At 39.6% G+C, this 24,390-nt stretch overlaps 1 protein-coding gene across 2 annotated transcripts in view; it reads left to right on the forward strand.

Moving 5' to 3' along the window:
* The first annotated feature begins 653 nt into the window (after positions 1-653).
* Positions 654-24,390, forward strand: part of LOC103391058 (complexin-1-like) — a 39,639-nt gene continuing 15,902 nt past the window's right edge. Inside the window, exons 1-2 of one of the 2 annotated variants that reach the window (XM_008327176.3) lie at positions 654-1,402; positions 2,343-2,461. In XM_008327176.3, coding sequence (XP_008325398.1) covers positions 2,431-2,461 — 31 coding nt within the window. In that variant the 5' untranslated portion in view covers positions 654-1,402; positions 2,343-2,430. Of the gene's footprint in view, positions 1,403-1,513; positions 1,974-2,342; positions 2,462-24,390 lie in introns of those variants that run through there. The other variant, XM_008327177.3, reaches the window with a different exon arrangement.

A 24,390-nucleotide genomic window follows, 5' to 3' on the forward strand; every position in this document is an offset into this window, starting at 1 on the left:
GCAACAGCCTTTATTGAAGTGTGACAGTCCAAGCTAATAAAAATGTGTAAAGTAAATGCAAATATAATTAAAATAACTTGATGCTATGTAAAATTGTTTTATGTTAAAATAAAAGGGTTGATTTCACTTGTCTTTAATGCAATTGACCTGATCAGGTTTAATAATAATTCCCCCCAATTATTTTTCAAAAAAAAACCACACAAAAAAAAAAAACCAAGAAGTTCAATTCCTAAAAAAGGAAGTCCCTGCTGTGAACAAAGAGAAGACCTTAATATACTGTTACCATAACATATCTGCTCAGATTGAGTTGTCCTGAACACAAGGCAATCCAAGATGGTAAAATATTGCTTGTCCTGATTGAGTCATCTTAAGTAAGTATGACATTTATTTGGCCTACAAATGGCAAAGACAGAGTCTTTTAGAGACTCAAGTTAGCCCGATCAGGAGCAGAGCATGGCCACATTTAGTCAAAATAGTCGTAGTATTAGTGAGTTAGCATGGCTGAAAATGTATCCCAATGATTTAAGGAAAACAAAAACAAAACAAAAAAACACGAAAAGGGCAATGTCATGGTAAACAGACACCAAAACATCAAGGTTGGGATGAAAAAAAAGTACAAAAAAGATTGAGGTATTTTTGTGTTTTGAATGTATGGTTTATTTTGAAGGCAATTCTTGTATACATCACCTTTACTGAGAGTGTTGTCTATTTCCCATTGAACAGAGACCACCTTTGCCAGCAAACCACTGCACTCCCGTTACATTCTCTACACAACACAGTCTCTATTCTCGTTAGACAAAAGACAAGAGACAAAAGACAGGATGTGGGGCACAGTGTAAAGGACTGAGTAGCTACAGCAGCGTCTAGGCGTCAAAAATCACTGTTTTCTCGACAGGGAAGAGATGCTACAGTGGGACGTCGGTCTCCCCCTCTCTCCTTCTGTGTTTCGGTCCTTCCTCCTTCCGTCTCATCACTGTGTGAACGGCAGCGGCTTCATACTCCGTCTCCTCCTCCTTTCTACTCCTCCTCTCTGCCTCTACGTGTGTTTGCGTGAGTGAGTGCGGGAATGAGTGTGTGTGAAAAAAGAGTGACTGATTGAGTGTGTGCGTGTGAGAGTGTGTGTGCGCGTGTGTCTGTGTGCAGGACGACGAGGCAGGAGGAAGAACCAAGGACGTCCTTCTTCCCAGCCCCGAGAGTCAGCCGGAGATGCAAGGGACGAGCAGTTAGATTACAGCCTCCTCCTTCTCCGTCTTCTGTCGTTGCTCCTGCTGCCGGTGCAGGATAAATAACTTATTCACTGTCGGAGCCGAAGCTCTGCTGCTCTCTTAACACGGATAGGTGTGTGTGTGGTTCTGCAGTTGGTGTGGAAAAGCTGGATTTGAGTGGGTCACAGGACACGGAGGTAAATGGAGGCTTTGATTCTGATCCGTCAATGCTTTAGACCGGAGGGAGCTGTCCACTCTCTGTGGTGCTGAAACTGGCTACTGCCCAAACGCCAGTGTCCGTGTGTGTGTGCGGGTGCTTTTTGTACATTTTCTTTTTAAATGCATAACACACATGCATTTAGTTTTGTGCGCGCACGCGTGCGTGTCTAATTAGCACCATTTACGGCGTTTCTTTAAGTGGGCTGGCTTCGTCCAATGGATATGGGGAAAGTTTTACCACATGATCAGGAGGAAATAAATTGTACAGTGAGCATTGGTGGTTCAGTCCTCGTACATGCATGTAGTACGGCTGCAGAGTGTCCTGCCAATCGCACGAGCGCTCGCTCCTCCTGCACACTTTCTCTTAAAGTCGCCTGACTGCGGGCAGGGCTGAGGGTGCGCTGCCTTATTACTGTTGGTCGTGACAAACACGAACGGTCCCGTCACCGACTGACACCAGAAACACAACTGTCCGGACTCCTTTAAAAAGAAAATCACAAAGCCGCACGTTTTTTCTTCGGAGACCGAGCGGCGGACCTGCGGATTCCGGTCAGCACAGACTTGACTTGATGTTTGCTTGTGTTCTATTTGTTGCTCGTTGTGTTTAACACATTGACCTCGGTGTCCTTCAGTTTGCGCATTGAAGAAACGTGCTTCACACACAAATTCAGTCACAACAAGCCGATATGTGATTTTGGCTCCACTGCTGCAACTAACCGCGTGGTCATTGAACAAGTCTTACTTTTTGATGATCTTTAAATAGATTTAAATGTTTATTGTTTATTCCGGTATGACTTAGTGACAGGTTGGGTCAGTTTTTTGTGCGTTCTTCATCTTCATCAACCAAATTCTTTATAATTGCTCCTTTGGAGGAAAGTAAGTTTTTGCTTTTTCTTTTTCTCTCTCTGTCTCTTTCAGATCTGGGAACAAAAGAACTTCAACTTTCCCACAACTAGTGAATGTAACATTGCTTGGATAAGAACGGCAGGGAACTAAAGCCATCACCATGAATTTCGTAATGAAACAAGCGTTGGGAGGTAAGTTTAAAATGTCTTTTTCTTTTTATTATTTAGACTGAAACTGTATGGACCCCTGGATTTTTTTTTTATCGGATTCTCTAACCTTCACGTCTCCTTTGTTATGGACATTGAGTTCTTTTCTAATTTCTTGCTCGACTGCACCGACTCACACATCAATGTTTTAGTTCAGTCACAGACAGATGCAGTGGAGGAGGTCCTTTCTTTCCTTCCTTCTCTTTCTTTTTGCATTTTGCACCCCTCCACATCTGTGCTGGCTCAGTGCACACATGGCGCAGTTGGCCCCTGGGGCACTCAAAGCGCAATTCACAGTAACAGGCTGGTGATTTGTAAAATAGACATAGCTTGTGTCGAAGGGAGCTTTTCACGTTCTAGTGAGTACGCTCTGCTTACTAGGAGGTGTTAAAACAGATCTATGTTGTGGCGTCAGCTTTACCATTAATCAGTGTGGGCACCGTCTTGGCAGTGAGCCACATCTCCTTTGTTTAGTCCAAAAATCCCACCTATGGTCTAGAATGGAAAAGGAAGTGGTAATCAGGCGGAAATCGAATCCTCAAAAATGCATTCCAAAGTTCAACCAAACGAATGATTTCATCATTGACCTGGGAGTCACTGCTGCCATGACTTCCAGGACATGTGATTATCATAACAGATGTGGGAGGAATATGAATGTGTTGATTTATATGAATCTGCAGATGGTGCAGTTGAAGGTGAATGGACAGTAATGGGTTTCACAGAGCGAAAGGGTCGTTCAGAGCTTCGTCTGCAGCGAGCCCTTGGAGTCTGTGTTTGCACAGAGCGGAGGGGAAACAAAAAAACTGCTGTGCCCTGCCCAGGCTGCTGCTGCTGGGAGGATTGCATGCCGAAATATCCGCACTGACATCTATTTGTCCTTCAGAAAGAGGACATAACTGAAAATCAAAGCTGAATAAAGCAACCGCAGTAAAAAAAAAAAAGACAGTCGTTCAACAGTTTGCTTATTTTATTTCAGAATTATTAATACTTTACTTTAATTAGATTAAGCATTTGGGTCACTGCATCCTGAGCAACATACTGTGTTATTCTTAGCCTTATTATTCTTAATGTCATTATTATTATTATTAGTTCAAACAGAATCTATACTACAAATGGATGTCCTTTTTGCTTTAATAATGCACACTTCTCCACGTTGTTGACCGAGAGCTTTGTCACATTGGCTGCAATGATTATTTAATTTTGTCAGCCTGCGCTTCGTTCACTGATGACACACCTAATATAAAGAAGTTGTTTGCACTCTGAAAAATGTTTAAAACCTGAGGACTTATTTACATGTCGACTTGGGAGAATTCCCTTGTTTTGACTTAATGCTTGATTCAAATGATCCCTGGTGTTGGTTTCTGCCTCCTGCCGTAGACCAAGCTTTTGTGTCAGTACAGCACGACAACACTGATAAATGTGCCGCCTCCTCTACTTCTCCCTTACACGCATTGACTTTGTCCAGAAGTGGCCTCCTTAAGGAGCACATTTATTCACAACTCTTCTAAATGCACTCTCACAGTTGGAGAGTTTAGTGAGAGTCATGTGGAGTTCAGGGTGTCCGCTGGGTGGATGTGCTCACACACATTTTCACATCATTAAAGACAACAAGTCATAGTCGCTGAACAGTGCATCAGAGTCATACTCAATAAAGAGAACTCTGTTTGCGTAGAGGTCTTCACCTGAGGCGGAGTATTGCTTTTCAGTCCTGAGGAGTCGGATTTTTGTTTCCTTCTTAAGAAGTAATGAGTTTTTCAGTGTGCAGTGGATTAGCTGTGGGCCATTATCTCACTTCTTTCTTTCTCTTTCTCAGTCTCTCACTTTCACTCTGTCAATGCTCAGAGGAGAAACTCACACTCCATCTGCTCACATTGGGCTCGGGATTTCTAACGTGTTTGATACAGAAAGGAGCAGAGTTTCCTCTCTCATCTGTCACCCATGACCTTTTCTACTTTTTTTTAATCAGACTCATGCAAATACAAGAGTCTGACATTCAAACATTTAAAGTCAAAGAGCATCAGAACAAATACTTACTAAAAATGCAAAAATAGCTAACCTAATTAGTCGTACCGCTTTATTAGATTCGTTATTCAAATAAAAAACAGATATTTTTAATATGAATACGTCATTAATATATCATTAAAGGACACTGGGTTGTTTGGGTTTTTGGTTCATTGAGTTTCAAAACAACTCTCAGCAACAGATATCTGAAATGACTTACTATGTCAACAAGTAGCCAAAATGCAATCCATTGTCAACAACTGGTTTGAAATGTTAACCTTTCTGCTGCTAGACAACAAAACTGCAGCATCTTTGGTGCAGCCTTCAACCTCTGACTTCAAAAATGCACAAAATGCACAAAGCTCACGTAAAAAAAAATGCACGTAAACACAGCCATAGATTCTGTGTAAATTTGACATTTACAGAAATAGCATCTAGGCTAAGATTTCAGAGGTCCTATAAGTCCTAGAAAGCCACCAAATGTAAAATAAACTGTAAAATAAAATGTCTGACTAATTTATTTGGACCCTAATGGAGGCTCTTAGAGTCCCTGGAGTCCTCAGACCTCAGCTTTGGAAACATTAGCTAAATGTGTCAGTGACATAAAGTGAGAAAAGGCAGGACAAATGAAGAATTGATTCAATTTGCTGGGCAGTTAGAGTAGTGTGCATGTGTGTGTGTGCAGCTTTGATTGCAAGGTCGGGAAGCCGTGTGTGCACAGAGGGGAGGATTTACTGCAGATGACATCATCAAAAATGGTCATAAACAAAAGTCAGCATCTCCCTCTCTCCCCCATTCTCTACAGCTACAACTCCTGCCGCTGCTTCTTTCCCTCTCCTCCTCCTCCTCCTTCTGTGGCACCTCTGGCCTCAGAGATAGAGGAGACAGAGGTGTAGGAGGAGATGAAAAGCGACAAATTGATCTTTAAAACTGGGTGTTATATCACCAGTGGCTGACGGCAGAGGTACGATGGCACGGCACTCAGTACCGGCAGAGGCTGTAATCTCAGTTTAATGGGAGCTGTTTTCTGTCCTCTGCAGCCTCAGAGGGTCTCCCTCCCTCTCTGTCCTCCCCTCCTTCCTCCAATCCTCATCATTCCTTCATTTATCTTTCCTCTACACCTTTTATCCCTTTCATGCTTTTTCCCATCATACCTCTTACATTACTACATATATATTTTTAGCCCCTTCTCTCGCTCTATTTATTTTTTACTACAATCCTTCACCCAAACTCCATTTCTATTGTCCTCTCTTTTCCTTGACTATAACAATAAGTCCAAGGAGTGAGCTGCCAGAACCCAAAATCACTGAGCCTCAGGGGAAATTAAAGTGCTTTTACTCGTCTCTTTCTTTCTCTTACCTGTATTTATTGTGTGTGTATGTTTACGGGTGCAAGTGGAGATAGAGAGATTGTAGTCGCTTTGAAATGACACACACACATATATGAAAATAAACATTTTTTTCAAAGTTTACATTTTTGACATAAGGTTAAAGGTCTAAATGTAAGCAGAAAAGGTATGACTCTAACACATCAAGACAAATAAGGCTGTCACTTCATTTGTGTTCTGCTTGTAATCAAATCATAATTATCCCAAAGCACTGGTAAGGATAATCAATGAACACATGGTGGAAAAGACCTATAAATGTGACGTGACCGTCCAAACAACACCCCTGAGTGTGTGATGTCTTATTCACAAGCCAGAGAGAATGATAGCTTATATAATGACAATGTTAATTATGGTCATCCCCATACTTGTGGTTGACTGTAGTTAAACAAAGCCACATGTATAACTCTACCAGCTCCTGTTCATCCCAATGTTTCTCATCTACCCTGTTGTGTTCTGTTCTCCTGTTCTTCTTGCTGTGTCCACCCTCCACCTGCCAATGAGGGTTACGTTGTACATGTAGTGTTTTTATGACTTTTGCCCCTTTTGTCCCGATATTTGTGAGGAAGCTGTTTCTCGACAAGGCCACTTTCCTTTGAGACTGTAATAAACCTGTGGAATCAGGAGCAGGTAATGTTCAAATGTAATTTTTATGCTGTAATATTCTCTATTTGACTATGATTTCACAGGGAGTTCTAAAATCCCCCAGCTTTGCACATGTGAATTGTGTGTGCTGTTAAATATTAGTGTCTTTTGTGTGACATTTTTCTTGCCAATTTGCACAGACTTCTCACTTTAACCAGGTCCTGACGCGTCGCCGTTTAACCACACGCTTATAAAACGTGACATGTATGTTCTCCGTAACACATGCTCCCCAGCGGATTTGATTTAAAAAGCTCTCACCGCATGGGTGGGTAGTTTCCGAGAGCAGTTCAAATGAATCTCTCCACACTTAAATGGCTTTTGGCCGACGTGGCGTATAGGCATACTGCTTTATGGTGGATGGCAACCCATTCCACTGGATTGCAGTGAAATGAGTCCAGAATGTAATCCAGATAAACTGACGTACAGTAATGATATCTGCTCTCCATGGACTACATGGCACGGGACAGTGGTTTTTATCTTGAATGGTCAGAAGCATCCATTTGGAGCAAGAATGACTTAAAACCAAAGCTAGATTCAAGAAATGCAATTTTGAATTGGTGAAAAAAAAAAAAGAAAACCACTGTATGACCTGCAGTGATGTCTTGATAAAACCCTTCAGTCTCAATAAGAAGGAATGTCCTGTTCTGTCACTGTAGAAATACGACATGGGAGCTACTTCCAGAAGTATTCCCTTATGAAATACATTATATATTTTTTTAATTAATTGCCAACTACACATTTTCTACCAGTATTCTAACAGGATACCATCAACAACACATTTAGAAAGAGAAGATATTCCGGCATTTTTTCCTAATGAACACAGATCCTGCACATAAATCCACTGAAGGACAGTGTGTGTTTGTTGTTTGAGGTAGAAATACAGTAAAATGACAGTTTCTGGCCTGAAGATATTTGTCTGAAAGTACTGACCACAACAGACACATCCAAAAAGACCTAATGTTGTAAGTCTCTGATGTCATCCAATCATACAGTATAGGATTTAATAACACTCAATGAGCTTCAGTTGATTCTCTAAATAATCTGTCTGTTCAATTTCATATTTGTGGCCCTTGGAAGGAACCTAAAAAACCTTCGCTGATCTATAGCAGGCCAGACAGTTCCCTTCTGGCTGTTAGGCATCAGTGCTCACAACCTTTGCACTGAACAGCCCTAAAATGCAGCCTGAAGCAGAGGACATTTCCCTCTTTATCCCAAACACTACTCTAACCCAGTAAAACCCAAGCACCTACATCTGTGTTGCTCACATTACACAGGTCCATATTACTTGCAATTTAAATCCATTTTAGATATGGACAAAGCTAACACTAGGATTTTGGGATTGTAGCTACCCTGCTGCAAACAGGCGGATTGATTTTATGGTGTGCCGAAAGAATATCTTTCCTTTAGGTAGTACTAATAACAACAACAGACCGATATTCTCCAGTCTGTTGGGGTTTTCTGCCCTGCAACAGTCTGCCGAAGGGCTAAGCTCCACAACAACCGCAGAGGAAATCCCCCTGTGGCCGCAGTGTTTGCCTGTCAATCAAACACCTTTTCATTTCCAACATGAAACGTCCCTAAAGAATCTTCTGTGGGGAAACACAAGCACATGCTGGATGGGTCGCTGAGTGCACACTTTGCCTAAAGACACAGTGGTTTGAATGACAGCTCAAAGCTAATTTCATCAGACAACAGTCCATCATTTCTACCAATCATTACCGATCTCTTCAGAGTCTGATTGTCAAATGACCGTCTTTCATTATCAACACAAAAACACACAGCCAAAATCTGTTTGTCCTTTTTTTAGTTATACTACGCAAATCTAAGCCAAGAGACACAGCCCAAGATGCAACACTGCTTATAAGTAATTCACACTTTGACCTAGAATGCAGTTCAAAGCCCACACTGGAGCTACAAGATGTAGTAAATGCTGTGATGAGAGAGCTGAGTGGCTATTAAAATCATTAGTGATATCGGTAACCCTTTAAAATGACTGCATGTGTGTGTGAGTATGCGTAGGCTGGGATTGAATATGATGCACAGGTGTTTTGATGTTGTGTTGCTCCTCTAATTCTAATGTAAAGTACAGTACAGACTGTTAGACCTACTATTATGTCATGTCCCAACCACGATGTTTGATTTAGAGGATTCTGCGATGTCAAAGTTCTCGTATATTGTTTTAAGTTTTGCAGTAAATGTGATTGTAAGGCAGAAAATCACCTCTCAGATACTAATCTGTAGCATATTCTACTGTTAGTGTTACTACCTCGGCAGAACACTGACAGTCTGTACGTGTACAGTATACTATGATTGATGCCAAGAAACTTGAACAATGCCATCTGGCCATCTTCCAGTCTCATCCAGCCAGCTGGGTGTGAGGGAGTAACTGAAGGAAGTGTAAAAAACAATATTTTTATGCACATTTAACTTGCGAGGTCTAAAAAAACTGAAAACTGAAAGATGACGATATCATCCATATCAAAATATGACACTGGTTAAGTGATCATACATCATAATTATACAATATTTTTATGCACATTTAACTTGCATGGAAATGACTCTATTAGAACATTTACGATCTAAATGAACCTTTTTTGTTAAAAAAAAAAATCTAAAATTTCTAAACTTTAAAAGTGTGGTTGGAATACCTTCTGAATACAAAATACAAAGTCAGCCCAGATGCTACCATTAGTAGTTTGGATTGAAGAGCACTCTAGTACAGAGGAGTAGAAAGAATTGTACTGGGAATGCTAATGGACTTCGACGCAGCGCTGCCAAGGTTTCTGCCATCTAGCCACGGCATGAGTCACCTTCTCAGACAAATAATGGATGAGCCTCCATGCTGCATCCCTCTTTGTCTGGCAGTCGCTTTACCTCAGCAGAACATCATAGACAAAGGACACTCATTATCATCAAACAAGGAAAATCTTCACAAATTAATCAATTGTTCATTTTTTTAATGGAACAATGAAAAATCCAAACAAAAGGAGCTCAGCTGCCAAAAACAGACACACCACTGACATGTGGTTCACCTGACTGACACTTGTGTTGGAACGGCAGGACCCACAGAATTGTTTTCTGCAGGTGGTGAACAGTAACGTACTTATGCACCACAGTATCAATATTCTTTCGTGCAGTCTTTCCTACTAAGGTAAATACAGAGACTACAGACATGAACAAAAACTTCAGTCATCACAGTACACAGACAAACACCACAGATGTGCTGTCCTGACTAACTCTGCACTTACTCTGAAAATATGAGTCATCTGTTTGGCCATCACATTTTTGTATTGTATTACGCAATATCATGAGATCAACTTCTGCTGCCTTTTTTATGCCATACATAAAACATCAGACTAGTTCAATTATAGGAGAAAACACCAAAGCAGTTTTTAGGTCTGAGTGATTACAAATAGAAATGAGGACCATAAACAAGTCCAAAGTAGTTCATCCACGCAGCCCCAGAGAGGTGTTAGGTACTAAAGGGTTCGTAATTTTCTGCGTGACTCCACAAAGAGCATCTAGAAAGACAGAATGTTGGATTTTCTTTGCAAAACACACCTTAAACCTCAAACCTCAAACGCATTTTTTTAATTCAGTTTATTATTGCCTGAAAGTTCATCAGAAATAATTCAGTATATCTGATTTTGTTAAAGAATAACGTTTTACATAAAGTGTTTAAATATGCAGATGATGTTATGTTGTTATTTATTTATATTTTGTTTAAAAACTATGAAAAAAAACATTATTTAAAACACGTATTTAAAAATAAAGAAAATTAATTGGAGTCATCAATTGTCAGATGAATCAACTGCTGACCACCCCCTTCTCAGTAGTTAATTCATGTTAACAGCAGTCACCTTTCTTCCTGGGTGTTAATTGTTTTCTGATTAGTTGACTACAATAAAAGCCAGCAGGTCTTGGGACCTTAATGATTTTTTGGATCGTGAACATCTTCAATCTACGCCACCATTTTCTTCCATGTAGCAACACTTACAATGAAAAATTCATTATGTGCTGCTTTTTTTCACAATCTCTGATTCATTATACCATTTACAAGCCCCACCTCTTTTTTTATTCTATTCTGGCCCAACCCCAGGACGTACTGTTTGTCATATGGCTCGTGTCCTGAACAAACCACCGTCCCAGGTTCTGCCAAGGTTTCCGTGGCTTGTGTCCTGCTGGGTGAAGCCAAGCTGAAAATGTACGCACTCACGACTGTGTATGGATTAATGGCTTGACGTATAAGATGGAATACTAAGGAAGTGCAAAGGAAGAGGGACATGTGGACCACAGTAGGTGTGCTGAAGGCTGGTGAGGAGAGCATACAGTACTGTACTGACTCTAGAGATAAGATCGAGGCCATCTGCCTCAGAGAATTTCCCTTTACAGTCCTCCCTTGTGTACTGAGCCGTGTGAGTTGGATGCAGTAGTGGTGACTGAGGTTGTCAACAACATTATTATATATTTATATTGTGACTTTAAATGTCATGGTTTTCTTTTCTTATGTGATAGTGATTTTCAAACCAAAAGCTTGTGTAATAATTTATTTTTGTTTTATTAGAATTAGAAACAGGCTCGTACAGTGTGTTTTGGCTGTTCATGAACTGACCAAACTGATTATGTACAGGTGTGTGTACTGAAGCACAGAGCTGCTGTTGTTTTAAGGAGGTGTCCATATTTTATTTTAACTATAGTTAGCCAACCTAACTTTAATCATTTATGGACAAATATGTGAAAGAAAACGTCACCTGTCTTCCCTCAAAAACCTAAATCTGCACGGGTTTTAATAAATATGATTTGGCCAAGCTGGGCCAACCATGCTTTTGTATGTTATGTTCCTTTATTTCCTTTAACAAGAACAGTTAAGTCAAAACACTCTAACTGTCTCTGCAGCTCAGCACATACCTGGCATTATTTGTAGTAATAGCTAAAATGCACACATACATAATTTACCAGGCTTAAAACGCTGACAACACACATCAACAACTCTACGCCAAAAACTATGAAGCACAAATCTGTCAGTTTATACGTTGTACTGTCGCAAAAAGCAAAATGGAGCCATTAGTTGACATGGCATCCTAGGGCAGGCTGTTGCTGTTGGTCTGTGTGTTCTGCAGCATATGCAACTCTGCTGACAACGGTCCTAGTTGTTCAGGTTTTTTTCAGCATTGTTGAGCACATTTTACAGCTGTGAAACTTCCAAAGGGACTGAAAAATGCAGTTTAGTGTGGAGCCACACATGGCATTTTATTTTTCATTGTTTTGTAGCCGTAGGCAGTCTTGTATGTCCCATTAGTGCTGAGTCATACCATTCTGAGCTCGGGAGGTCTCTCTAAGGATTTGAGCCCCCCCTCCCCAAAAGAAATCTGACTGATTGAGTGTCTTCAAATCTGTATGTGTTGTAATGTGTATATAATATAATATATAATACTGCAGTGTAGTTAAAAAACACAAACATTTCATTAATGTCTATATAAAAGGACATTGATATGATTTGATTGGGTGGACATATATTTTGTTCTTTAACTGGATTCATGTGTCTCACAGTGAATCCAGGTGATGATCAGATGATCAGATGGCGCCACATCAGATCATCTACCTCCACCTCCTCCTTTCCTTTGCGCCGTTACACCAACCATTTCCATTTCCTCTTTTACTTCATCCATAAATCTTCTACTAGCTCCTAGTCTTTTCTTTCTTCCCTGCATCTCCATCTCCAACATCTATTATCTGATATATCCATTATGTCTTCTTGGCACGTCCAAAACATCGCAATCTTGTCTCTCCAACTTTTGATGACAAAACTGCACAAGTAAATATTTTGCTTTAAACTCATACATAAACAGATTCAGGGAACAGTGGAAAAGCAAAAGCGTACAGATTTAAACTTCGTCTGTTTGCCCTCTCTCTTGAATTCATTTTCCACCAGGCTGCTTCGTTTTCTGATGTTGAACGAATACAGAGAGGCAGATGTGAAGGTCTCAAGGTCACAGCAGCAACTGTTCTGTTCTGTGTGAAGCTTTGGTGAAGGTACAGATGTAAACTGTGGGTGTTAAGAAGAGACTGCTGGGCTGCTCTGAGTAGGAGTGTGAACTTCTGCTCACTGCTTCAGTACTCCGAGATATTCCTAGGGTACTCAAACTTGCAGTCGCTGGCATTAAGTGGACTAAGGCAATCCTTAGATACGGATGCCATCCACAAAAGTATTTGTAGATCAAAACATTTGAAAATAATTCGTAACAGTTAAACAGCATGTAAACCCTGTATTGACAAAAGGAAACACTCCAGTATAGGCCAATATCACTGAGATAATGGGTTTCCAGTGTGGTGTCTGTCCCAGTACACAAAGGCTAAAATCTGCCTCTGCCGTGGTACAAAGAGATGCTGAACCAAAGCCAGAGGCACAGTGGTGCTCCTATTAGTTTGCCGATGTTAATTGGATAGTAAGCATCTCCATTTTGGAAAGGGTTTAAATGGTACGCTGGCACTGAAGGGAGAGAGGCATAAAATTAGACTACTTAACCCCAATCTCACACCACAGGTTTAATGAATCACTGAGAACCAGCTTCAAAAATACCAAGGTGAGAACTTAACACCAGTCCATGTTGACTAAACAACTCACCTTGGTATTTTTAACACCAGTCCATGTTGACTAAACAACAAAAGAATTCAGGTACAGAATCCAAAGGATTTGAAGTCAATGGAAATGAAGGTTTTTATAGCCAACTACTTACTTTTTATAGTGACAAAAGCTGTGTTTAAAAAAAATTTAGCCCACGGCCGTTGTTACTTACTAGATGCCAAACATGCAGCGGTACAAAAACAGATGACCATGTGTATAGTCAGATAGTTTTTCTGAAAGCCAATAATTTTATAATCATCTTCAGGTTCAGGGGGTTGACAGCAACCTCTGCAGATTTCATCAGATAAATACCCATTCACTCTTACATCTACAGTTACCTGAGAGTGACCTATCTACCATGTAGCATAATTTCAGCTTGTGACATTGGCCTGAAAAAACAAATACATGTACAGAGATCTTTCAGGAGAAAACATTTTGATGGTTTAAATCACTAATTTTGTTTAAATTTTATTTTGTTTTTAGCTAACACTAAATCCTACTGGAAAGCATTTTGATAAATATAGTTTGTTTGTTTTTTCCATTATGTGGCTGCTGTGTGATTATAGCCAGTGTCACAGATGTCGCAGGTTCTCACTCAGGAATCTCCAACTCCCATAACTTCACTATCGTATTACTGCTTTAAATATGGTGCTACAGGTCACAAAGGCTGCAGTGTGACCACAAGATACAGAGGAATCAATATCTATTGGCCTCCTCCATGTCATCAACCCCTGGTTTATGTTACATGGTGGTAACAACGTGACAGCACAGTGGATTTTAAACCATGTCCAAGGCCTGGGGTCAGGTCACCTTTTGGAATCCACATCATATACACATCAACCCACTGACTCAATCCATTTAGAAAATCCTGCTAATTATTAAAATTAAAATAAACATTGAGTCGTAAATAGGCTGTTACAGAGAATTAATCAAAGGTAGATTAGATTTAAAAATGACAGTGTGTCCATGGACGTCCTGATCACAAATGGACGGTTAAAACAACTTTCTATAGACAATTAATGACTACTAAACAATACCATGTTTGCTACTTTATCCCAAAGTTTCAACCACTTTCCTCCAATGATTGCCCACCCAAGGCATAACAGTAAAACATAACAGATTGTGTGACATCGGAGAGGTTACGTATGTCACCTCTGTTATTCCCCAGAGGAACAGAGAAAATGACAGAATCAATCGTATCTGGAGGGCAGAGCTGAAGAGGAGTATTAGTCCTTCTGCTGCCGCAGTGATTATGAGAGTGTATTGGCACCTTGGCTATCACAGTACAGCAGAGTTCAGCCATCAATGCCAGCTTTTGTTCTCCAAGACAAAAGAGAGGAGATAGCTTCTCAATCCATATCTGCAGCGTACAGCGCTACGACAAAAGGGACGCGTCTGAGAGGCGGGAACAAAAAGTCCAGCTGACGATGCAGAGTGAAAACTATTGATGGAATCGAAGGCCGATGATAAAAAAAAAAATAGCAGCAGAACATGTACTCAAAACTGGAGTGGTCTATCACGTCAAAATGAAAAGAAACATGTTTATCACCCACATCACAATCCTTCATGTAGATGATTCAGAATCTCTGTTCATTTATAAACAGAACCTACATTTCAATGACGAAATCCACACATCCATACTTAAATATATATATATATATATATATATATATATATAATTTATTCCTTTACTTCCTCCGACCTTCTATTGTGGAAAGTTGTGATTCTGTCCTTCTCCAACACATTTTTCTCAGTCACACTCTTCTTTACCCATTGTGCCCTCTATCCTTCATCCATCTTTACTTTTCTTCCTCTTCTATTACTCCCCCTCGTTCATCCTCCTCACCCTCCTCCAACATCTATCTTTTATGGCTCTGTCCTCCATTTTCCCATCTTCTCATTTCCCCATCTCTGGCTCATCCATCTTACCCTCTATTTTTTTATGTCCCTCTTCCTGCCCTTCATCTTCATTTTTTTCTATTTCATATTGACCTCGCTTCTCTTCATCCATCTTATCTTCTTCCAATTTTTCGACTTTTATTTACCTTTATTTACTCCCTTTATTTACCTTTCCTTCTTTCTCCCCTTTTCCTTTAAATTTGATTCCATTTTTACCTTTTGTTATTTTCTTTTTTTTTAACAAGTAGCTCAAATTCCCCCTTTTAGTACAATAAATGTATCTAAACCACTATAACTAATACAAATAAATACAGTACATGCAGTAGCTACAGGTACTGGTTGCTGCTGTGTTTCAGTGGAGCCATTTAGATGTTGAAACAAAAAAATGGTGAGACATGATGGGGTAGTGCATAAGAAAAAAAGGCCAGTTTAAAATACAGTATAGCACTGATGATATGCTAATGATAAGTCTGCTAAATGCTAATGATGCTGCTGGGTTTAAAAATGCAGTTACCTGGAGTCAAGTAAAATGTAATGTATTTATTAATTAGTTTCTTTCACAGTTCTCTGCCGTTGTGGTGGTTGAGTGGTTGCTGCAACTCTCTGACTTTGATTTAACAAGTTCTCAGCAGCTCTGCTAAAGACACAGAGACTGGTGTAATTTACAGTACACATCCTCATCAGTAATAGTGCTTTACTAGAAGTGTCAGATGAGGAGAAACTAACCAAAAAATGTATATTTTTAAAAATTAAAAAAATTGCAGCCCATTTCAGAAAGGGGTAATAATCTTTATTCATCTTGACAAAACAGGTCCTATCATTATTTATCTTACTCTTGCTCCTCCGAGATGAGATTTTCTTTGCACCTGTTATCAGCCATTGTCTCGTATTCCCCAAGAAAAGAAGGTTAATTTTCCGAGTGAGCTGCTCCTGTCAAATGCATTAATGTTCTGACTAAAACAGCTATGTGTTAAATGCACCTCGCTCACCATGAGTCGCACCCGGCTGCTGCAGCTCAGAGACTGAGGCTGTCAGGTCAGATGATGTGAACATGACCACAGCTGATCTAACAGCTGAAACAGAAACTCCTTGAACAGATTCAAGGATGTGGTGTTAGTTTTAACAAAAATGTTTCAGGACGATACCCAAAACAAAAGCTGTTTTAGGAATTAGTTCACAAGTCCATGACAGAAGACATGGTCATAAACATGTCATTCTTACATTTGAGCCAATACCGAGTATTGATGTAGTAAGATGCTGTAAAAAACGAAAGGCCAATCGACATCATGTCACCAGAACATCAGTACAGACTCCATATCTGATACAATATGTTGTTGAAATGTTTCTGATAGAAAAGGTTTTTTCAACCTATTTATGTTTATACATTTTTCCAGTAAGTTTAAGGTTTGTCTTTTTTATGTTTGAGTCCTTAAAGCATTCAGATCATTCCTTTTTTGTCCATTCAGACTTCATTTTCTATTTTTGAAATTACTCTGCCTTCAGCAGCCAACTAATGAAGCACTGGTGTGTTTCATGGTTCACATATTTCTACTCTGAAATCATGAAGCCCATGGCAGCGCAGTGAGTGTATGCATTGCAGATTCTCTGCAAAAATGATTAAATAATTTACGGGGAATCCCCCTGCAATGTTGTTGCTGTAAAGTAACGTAAATAACAATTCTGAGCGCCTTCTCCTCTGCCCACGGGCTGCTTTGCCAGTTCTGCATCAATGCCTTTGTTATACAAATAAGGCAGCAATCTGCTCCTAGTTAGACGGCCTTTTTCTGTTTAGTGTCTGAATTTTTTATTTATTTATTTATTTATCTTTTGATGGTGCTCCATCCTTCCATGACCCTTCGTTAGGCCACTTAAGTCTAGAGTAGACACTGTTGTTGTAAATCTGACCCTCCCACTAGGAAGATGTGGGTTTCCAGAAATGCTTTCACACAATAGACCTCCATTACCTGGGAAATCTCCACTGTTAGATGGTAATTATAACAGGCCTGATAATGAAGACATAACAACCTGGTATTAATGAGTCTGCCTTAGGGCAGAGCATCCCTCCTTGGTTCTCTGTCTAATAATAACACATCAAGATGTCCTCACTGACCTTACTGTGATAGTCCCCTATGATGGAGCGGCAGTGTATTAACAATGGTGAAGCTGCTAATAGTGTTGATACTGTTGTGTTCAAGACCGTTTTTATCAACTCCTCGCTGCTTTAAAAGCACAGATACCCAGTGTCTAACTACCTGAATCAAATATACCTGTCAAAGCAAACCATTACTGAGCCCTGGCATCAGCAGGTTTCCTCACCAAACTGAGCTTAAGGTAATGAACTTACACGAACAGGGAGTAGAGGTAATAGGCTGTCAAACACAGCAGGTGAAGAGCTAAAGGTTTTTCTAGAACCAGAGACTCAGCTGTGTCTATATTTACGGAACACACTTGCTTATTTACAAATTCCATATAAAGAACGTAGAAATCTAATGGTGAATCTGGAGTAGTACGCGGCCTAATCATACAGATTTGTCAAAATGGGTAAATGAACATTAGCTGTCTTTGTATACAGACATACGTATATTGACTTATCTTATGGGAAATGTTAAGCCTTAGAAAAGACCTTAAGCCACAGGCAGGTTCTAACAGTAACTGGGAATAGAAGCATAAGATTTGATACCAAATCTGGGACTAATATGTTTCAGGATCTTTCTGAGTGAACATGGTGTTAGTTTGGAAAAATACAGTTCCATTTAGAGAAAGGCTGAGAGTAAAACGCAACACTGATAAAGCCAGTGCATTTTAGTAACATCCTGTTCTTTTTACTGACAGTAGAGTATGATAATTCACATAATTAAACTAGCAACTCAAATATGATGCACAGGTACAGAATTCGTATAAATGTATATATTTTTTAAATTTTTTCCTGAAAGATTTCCCAGTTGACACATTGAGAGACGTTCAATTTTATCATTTTTTTCAAGGCGTGCCAATCATTTTCCCGTCTTTTTAAGCTCTACTTTACATTCCATTGAAATTCAGCTCCATTTCTCTGTTCCTACCATGCAAGGTCACTGGCATGGATGAGTCAGCAGCACTGTTGTCACACTCTACGCCTGTTGTCACACTCTACTTCCTTTTTGCCCTCAGTAGCCGTCAGCTCTCACCCCGTCTTCTTCCTGTCTCTATTTTCCAGTTCATAGCCTGGTTTTCTTTTCTTTCTTTCACGCTACAGTCTTTTTCCCTGTGTCTTTTTCGATTCTCACCTCTTCTTTCCATCTTGTTCCCTCTTCCCTCACATGGGGATTATGTTGTTTTTTTTTTTGATATTCCGAACTGCGAGGCAGCAGTGACAGATCAGTGAGTATCTCACTACCACAGAGAAAAGTCACAGAGAATTTGAAACTGACCTCAATTCTCCACTCGCTTCTTATTACTTTTTTTCGCCCCTTTTGTTTGTGCGAGAGTACTAACTTCAAAGAGCTGTGGGAACTAATCAGGGGACATGGAGATATTCTCCTAAAATCATCCTGAAACTCTTGTCAGGGCGCGTGGTGTGTGTGACTGCAGTCCGTCACACTGTTTTACACCTGAGTGGCTGGATGTGGCACAGCGCTGGTTGTTAAACGGAGGAGCGCAGCAGTTTCTGGAGGCAAAACAAGGACATTTGAATAAAATGAATCCGATAAATCTGCACAGCCTCAGCTACTGAAATAAAATTCTCGGCTTGTAGCCGTTCTCCAAGGATTAATCATGCAGCACAGCCAGACGAGTGGAGTAAAATAACTGTGTGGTTGCGGAAAGTTCTGGTTGGACTCCTCTCTAATACGCCTACTTGTCACTCACACGGTGTGATGAGTAGGAGTTTTTGGAGGCAGTTGGAGCATTTCAGTACTTTTTCGTATCGTATTCCAAACTATATAATTGGAACAGTTGTTCAAAAGTCAGTTTGTAACTTTTCTTAGTTTGAAGACTCTATATACAAACCTCCTTTTCTGCTGGGATACAGTCTAGAAGGTAAAACGTCTGAGGAAATTAATAAATAATAAGAGAACATAAACAAAGCAAAATCCTATGGAAAGTCCAGCAAATTGGCCAGCAGGAAATTATGAAAGAGGTCCGAAAATCTGTCAGGAAGCTTGACTTCATGGCTCACGTACAGTTTATTCCTCAGGATAAGAACAGTGGTGTCAAGGTTGTTGACTGACCAGACTGCATGCGTTCATAAAATCAACCCTTCAGAATAAAACCGCAGAAAACCATCATGTAACCATATGCAGCGCGCATGAGTCACCGTTTGTTTCCCCTTCCGCACAAACACATTGAGTGCACATACAATCACAGACACTGGAGCCTAATCCAGACCATGCGGTGCTTCACGGTTCACCTCTGCATGTCACCACTGCACTGCTTCATGCATGATCATACATACTGTAAGAAGGCGAGGAGGTAGTGGCGGTGGCGGTGTTTGTGGGGGATTCATCGGCATGAATTGCACTTTTATACCTCACATGCTTACACAGCTTACTCAAATCCAGGCTGCAGCAGTGACGGCACGGAGGTTGCTGCGAGCTCATGTTTGAATAATGGTGTTAGTTATAGGCAAAATCAGATTCCCCTCATGTGATTGATGAGACTGCTTGGAGAAAGGAAGGGGAGCGAGGGGGGCCAATGAGGCGAGGGTGATTACGTGTAGCAGGAAGCCACTGCTGCACTGAGCTAATTCACAAGCCGCGGCTTTCTAAAGTCATCAGGAGGCGCAAAGGATTGAATCATAGCTGCTGATATTAGCTCAAAGTCAGGAGCCAAGTACTGAGGCTAACAGCAAAACTGTGGGGTGTAAAGGGGATGGGGGGGCAGAGCGTTGGGTCTCAGGGATCAATGTGAATGCATAATGCTGAGAATACACAAGTGAGGAGGCTCTGGGAAGGCTTAGCTGTGCTGTGTAGGAATTTAAATAATGTTTATGTAGGAAGGTGAGACCAGCAGAATGGTGTTATCACAGCAGCTGCAGGGGTAAAGTCGTGACTTCTATTAAAGGTCGCACTGTAACTGACAGTTGGATTTACATTTATCTTAGCTTGTGATACATTTTTTATTGAATGAAATGGTTTACATTAAAAAAAAAACAAGACTTTGCAACCTTGTGTGGAGCCAAGACACCAAAGCTGCTCTTGAGTTATTCTACAAAAAGAGATGTTTGTGGACCAGAGGTTGAGGGTGTTTGGCTACTGTCTAAAAAACAAACATGCTTGTTTTTTTCAAGGCAAAAACTGAAAATGTCAGGGATAGTTTCCAAAAATTCTAAAAGGAAAATACTGAGAAATAAAATAAAATAATCCATTTTACAGACAGTACTTGAATGACAATGAATCACTGTGGTAACACTAGGAGAGCAGCTGAAAGCAGGATAATTTTCCTTCTAATGTTTTCAACCATTTTAAGCACCTAACATGCCCATTAAGATACTTTAGTATTCTACTAATGGAAAATGACAAAAACAGCACAACTAACATGATGGTTTGGATGAAAATCACTGAAATAGACAACTGAGTTTGTCCTTAAAAACATTCCACAAAGATGTGCTTCAGGCCAGGCAATAACCAAACCAAATAATTTTGGAAATTATTTTTTCTGTGTCCTTGTGCCTTTATAACAGACTTGTTTTGAAAAAAAGATTTCAAATACTTCAGCCTTTATCGTTCGTTATCTTTTGCCTGTGAGTAATTGAAATGCCACATTCTCACATTTAATGACCTTCAATAGCATTTAAATGCATTTCAAACAAATATCACATTTTGCATAGCAATTAGCCAATAGCTACTGCTTCCTGTCAATCCTTAAAAAAAAAAGAAAAATTCATAAAACTTTTTATGATGGATATTGAAGGATGGCAAAATGAAAGCGAAATCATCCAGCCCATTAATGAGAATAACATCATTAATGGGCTGGATGATTTCGCTGTATTTACTATTGAAAATTGAAGGCCATGAAGTGAGCTTCATTTTCACATTTATCTTTGGGGAACAAAAAACAAAAACTGTTTCTGAAAGTGCAAAGATGTCTTGTAGGATTCTGCCATTTTCTAAACGAAACTAAACCTCCTCTTCACTGATGCATGAGGAAGAATCTAACATTTTCACCACAGGGCTCTCACACCAGAGATCCTTTAACAGCACCGTTACAACAAGAACCTCTCACTGTTCACATTTCACTTGTACATATTAACTGTAGAACTTGGTGTTGTGTTTGTATGCAGGGCGTGAGGTGACAGAAAAACGTTCCAATTTAAATGTGAGTAGTCTGTGTTTTTCTCATTAGCACATGGAGCAGAAACTCGAACTTGTTAATTAATAAACCTGTTGATTGAGGTTAACATGTAAGATGACAGACTGCAGGTATGCTAAGGTGTAAAATCAGCACTGGGAAGTGAAGTGTGAAATAAAACACACGAAAATATCTTTGCTAATCCCGCGAAGCACAAAAGTTGTTGATTTCATTCAACTGAAGCTGACTTTCTATGATTAATGAGATTGCCAAATATGACCAGATATTCAAAGTACAAATTTAAAAACATTACAGTCTGGACTACAATAAAAGGTCAAAGGTTATTCAGGTAGATTCTTTACTGGTAAATAAGTTCCAACATTCTGAACCCTTGAAGGAATAAAAGAAAAGCAGCGGGCGGTCCTATTGTATACAACCACAATGACATGGACTTATTCTGGCCACTAGTGGTCGCTATATTTACAATTAAATGATTATGATGATGATGAATGTGCATATATAAAATTTTAGTCCCAAAGCAGGTGCAAACATATTCTTTAATCCAAAACAGAAACAGTCATAATGACAATGCGTTTCTATTACAATATCACAGAACAAACGTCCAGTCATTTAATTATTAAAATATTAAACCTGAGTCATTGTCCTGTGATGAACAAAGACAACTTTCACAAGCATTTGAATGGGCCATCTGCTGGGCTATTTATAGACAGTTCCTTTAATGTGTGCAAACACACACACACACACGTACATGAACACATCTGAACAAAGAAGCGTCAGAAACCCTGAAGAGTTAGAGTATTAAATTAAATCTGTTGTATTTTGCCCAAAAGCACTACAGCAGCTCAATCTGCAGCCAAGGCATTAAACAGACACCGTGACCTTGGTACAAACAAACAGGGATGTATGAGGCACAGACGTGAGTCCAACATCAACCCTTCATCCAGAGGCTATTCATCGATTGTCCACATGTATGGATCCATTTCCATTAGTCCAGAAACAATATATTTTAAAGGTCGGGCATTAAATCTTCATTCATGGTTTTTGTATCGATCAGTAGTAACGTGTATGTGGTTTGGCTGCCTTGAATATAGCCTCAACATTTTACCCCTTTTTATTCCTTGTGGGGTTTAAATGAAAAGTCTTGGTAATACTTCATCATAAGCACCTTTATGTTTTATTTATGTAAATCATTTTTAGAAACAGACTTATAATTATTACTAGTACTACAAACATGTAGTACTTTCTCTTTACCATTAGCATTCCTACAAAAACTATGTTATTATTATTATCATTAGATTATTAAAACTGTAATCAATTGACAATAAAAAAAACTACCATCATATGCTCTGATTTTTTTTACTTTTAATTGCAGGGAGAACTTTTATCCTAGATGTTTTTTTATGTTTCCAAACTTTTCTATAAATTGTAGTCATTTGCCCAATCTTTTTTTTTTACTAGAGCTGGAACTAGGTCAGAGAGTGTGAAAATATAGCTGCTATTAGGTCACATCATTAACTGTGATCAGTGTTAATGGAACATCAAAATGTAAGAGCTACAACAGTGATGACGCAGCGATAACATATTTACTGCTCTCGTACCTAAACCCAGGCCACTGATGATCAGACATTAGTTATATTGCGTACCTGATGATCGCCACTGATGATCAGACATTAGTTATATGTTATAACCCACTTGTTCTTATTAGTAGTAAGAAGTCTCTTCTGTCTGCTGCTGGTGGTTGGTGCTGTGCCCGCCCGCTGCAGCCTCGACACCGTGACTCATTACTGCGGCGACTCCAGAGTAATTGCTTATAAACTTCTGCACTTGCTCTCTATGATCTCTGGCTCATGACCAAATATGGCACCTCACTGACACAACTCAACATGATCCATTGAAGAGTGAACCATGATATTCCCAGTTTTTTATTTATTTTTTTATCAGGCAGGTACAAGTTACGTACATAAGTAAACGTCAAACTCCAAGAGAGAGTCAAGAACTAAAAGTATAACATTAGCCAAGTCAATTAACCCAAACTAAATAAATATAAATCTAAATAAAGAGAAAACCACACAGAGATGTTGTGTGTGTAACCCCTCCTGTAATTGATGTTTGATCGTGCTAATATGATGGAGTCCTTCAGTAATGGATGTCTTTGTCCTAAATTCTACATTCTCTGTGTGTATGTGTCTGTTCAAGGCTGATCCTCGGTGCCAACCTCTGAGGTGATAAATGTTCTCTCATCACCAGGCCCAGACCCTGGGAGGTTGGCGTCCCAGGGTTCTGGTTGTGAGCAAGTGATAAAGCACAGGGAGACGTATTAGTTCAAGCCTTGGTTTCCTATGGACTGCTGTGGTTTCTGTGCTGCACCTACAAAGTCAGTGGCTAGAATTTATTTAAAGGTCAAAGAATATATTAGCAGAATCAGACTAAATATTTTATAAAGTTAACTAACTGGGTATATTCGGCTATTCAAAGAAACATAGAGAGGTTCAACTAAAGGCCAAAAAAGAAATGCATTCTTCCTTCATTGATTAAAAACACTTTATAGGAATCGGTGCCATTCAACTATGAAATCACCAACCATTCATTCACTCCTGATATGCTTTTCACTCAGAGCCATTATAACAGCCCTGTGTACAGCACGAGGTTCTCCACCTTCTCTGCTCTTCAGCGTGTTCTGAAAGCTTCAAGGACAACTGCATCCAAAAAACAAGACCCGTGTCTCTGTCGGAGCGAACGAAGGTCGTGACAGAGATCTCAGTGTGAAGTGACTCAGTGCTGCTTTAACAAAAGGCTTTTCATCTTTCCAAGGTTTGAATATTTTGAAAAAAAAACAAACAAATATCACATTTTGCATAGCAATTAGCCAATAGCTACTGCTTCCTGTCAATCCTTAAAAAAAAAAGAAAAATTCATAAAACTTTTTATGATGGATATTGAAGGATGGCAAAATGAAAGCGAAATCATCCAGCCCATTAATGAGAATAACATCATTAATGGGCTGGATGATTTCGCTGTATTTACTATTGAAAATTGAAGGCCATGAAGTGAGCTTCATTTTCACATTTATCT

This window comes from Cynoglossus semilaevis, chromosome 15 (genome assembly GCF_000523025.1).
Source record: "Cynoglossus semilaevis isolate Cse_v1.0 chromosome 15, Cse_v1.0, whole genome shotgun sequence".
NCBI classification, from domain to species: Eukaryota; Metazoa; Chordata; class Actinopteri; order Pleuronectiformes; family Cynoglossidae; genus Cynoglossus; species Cynoglossus semilaevis.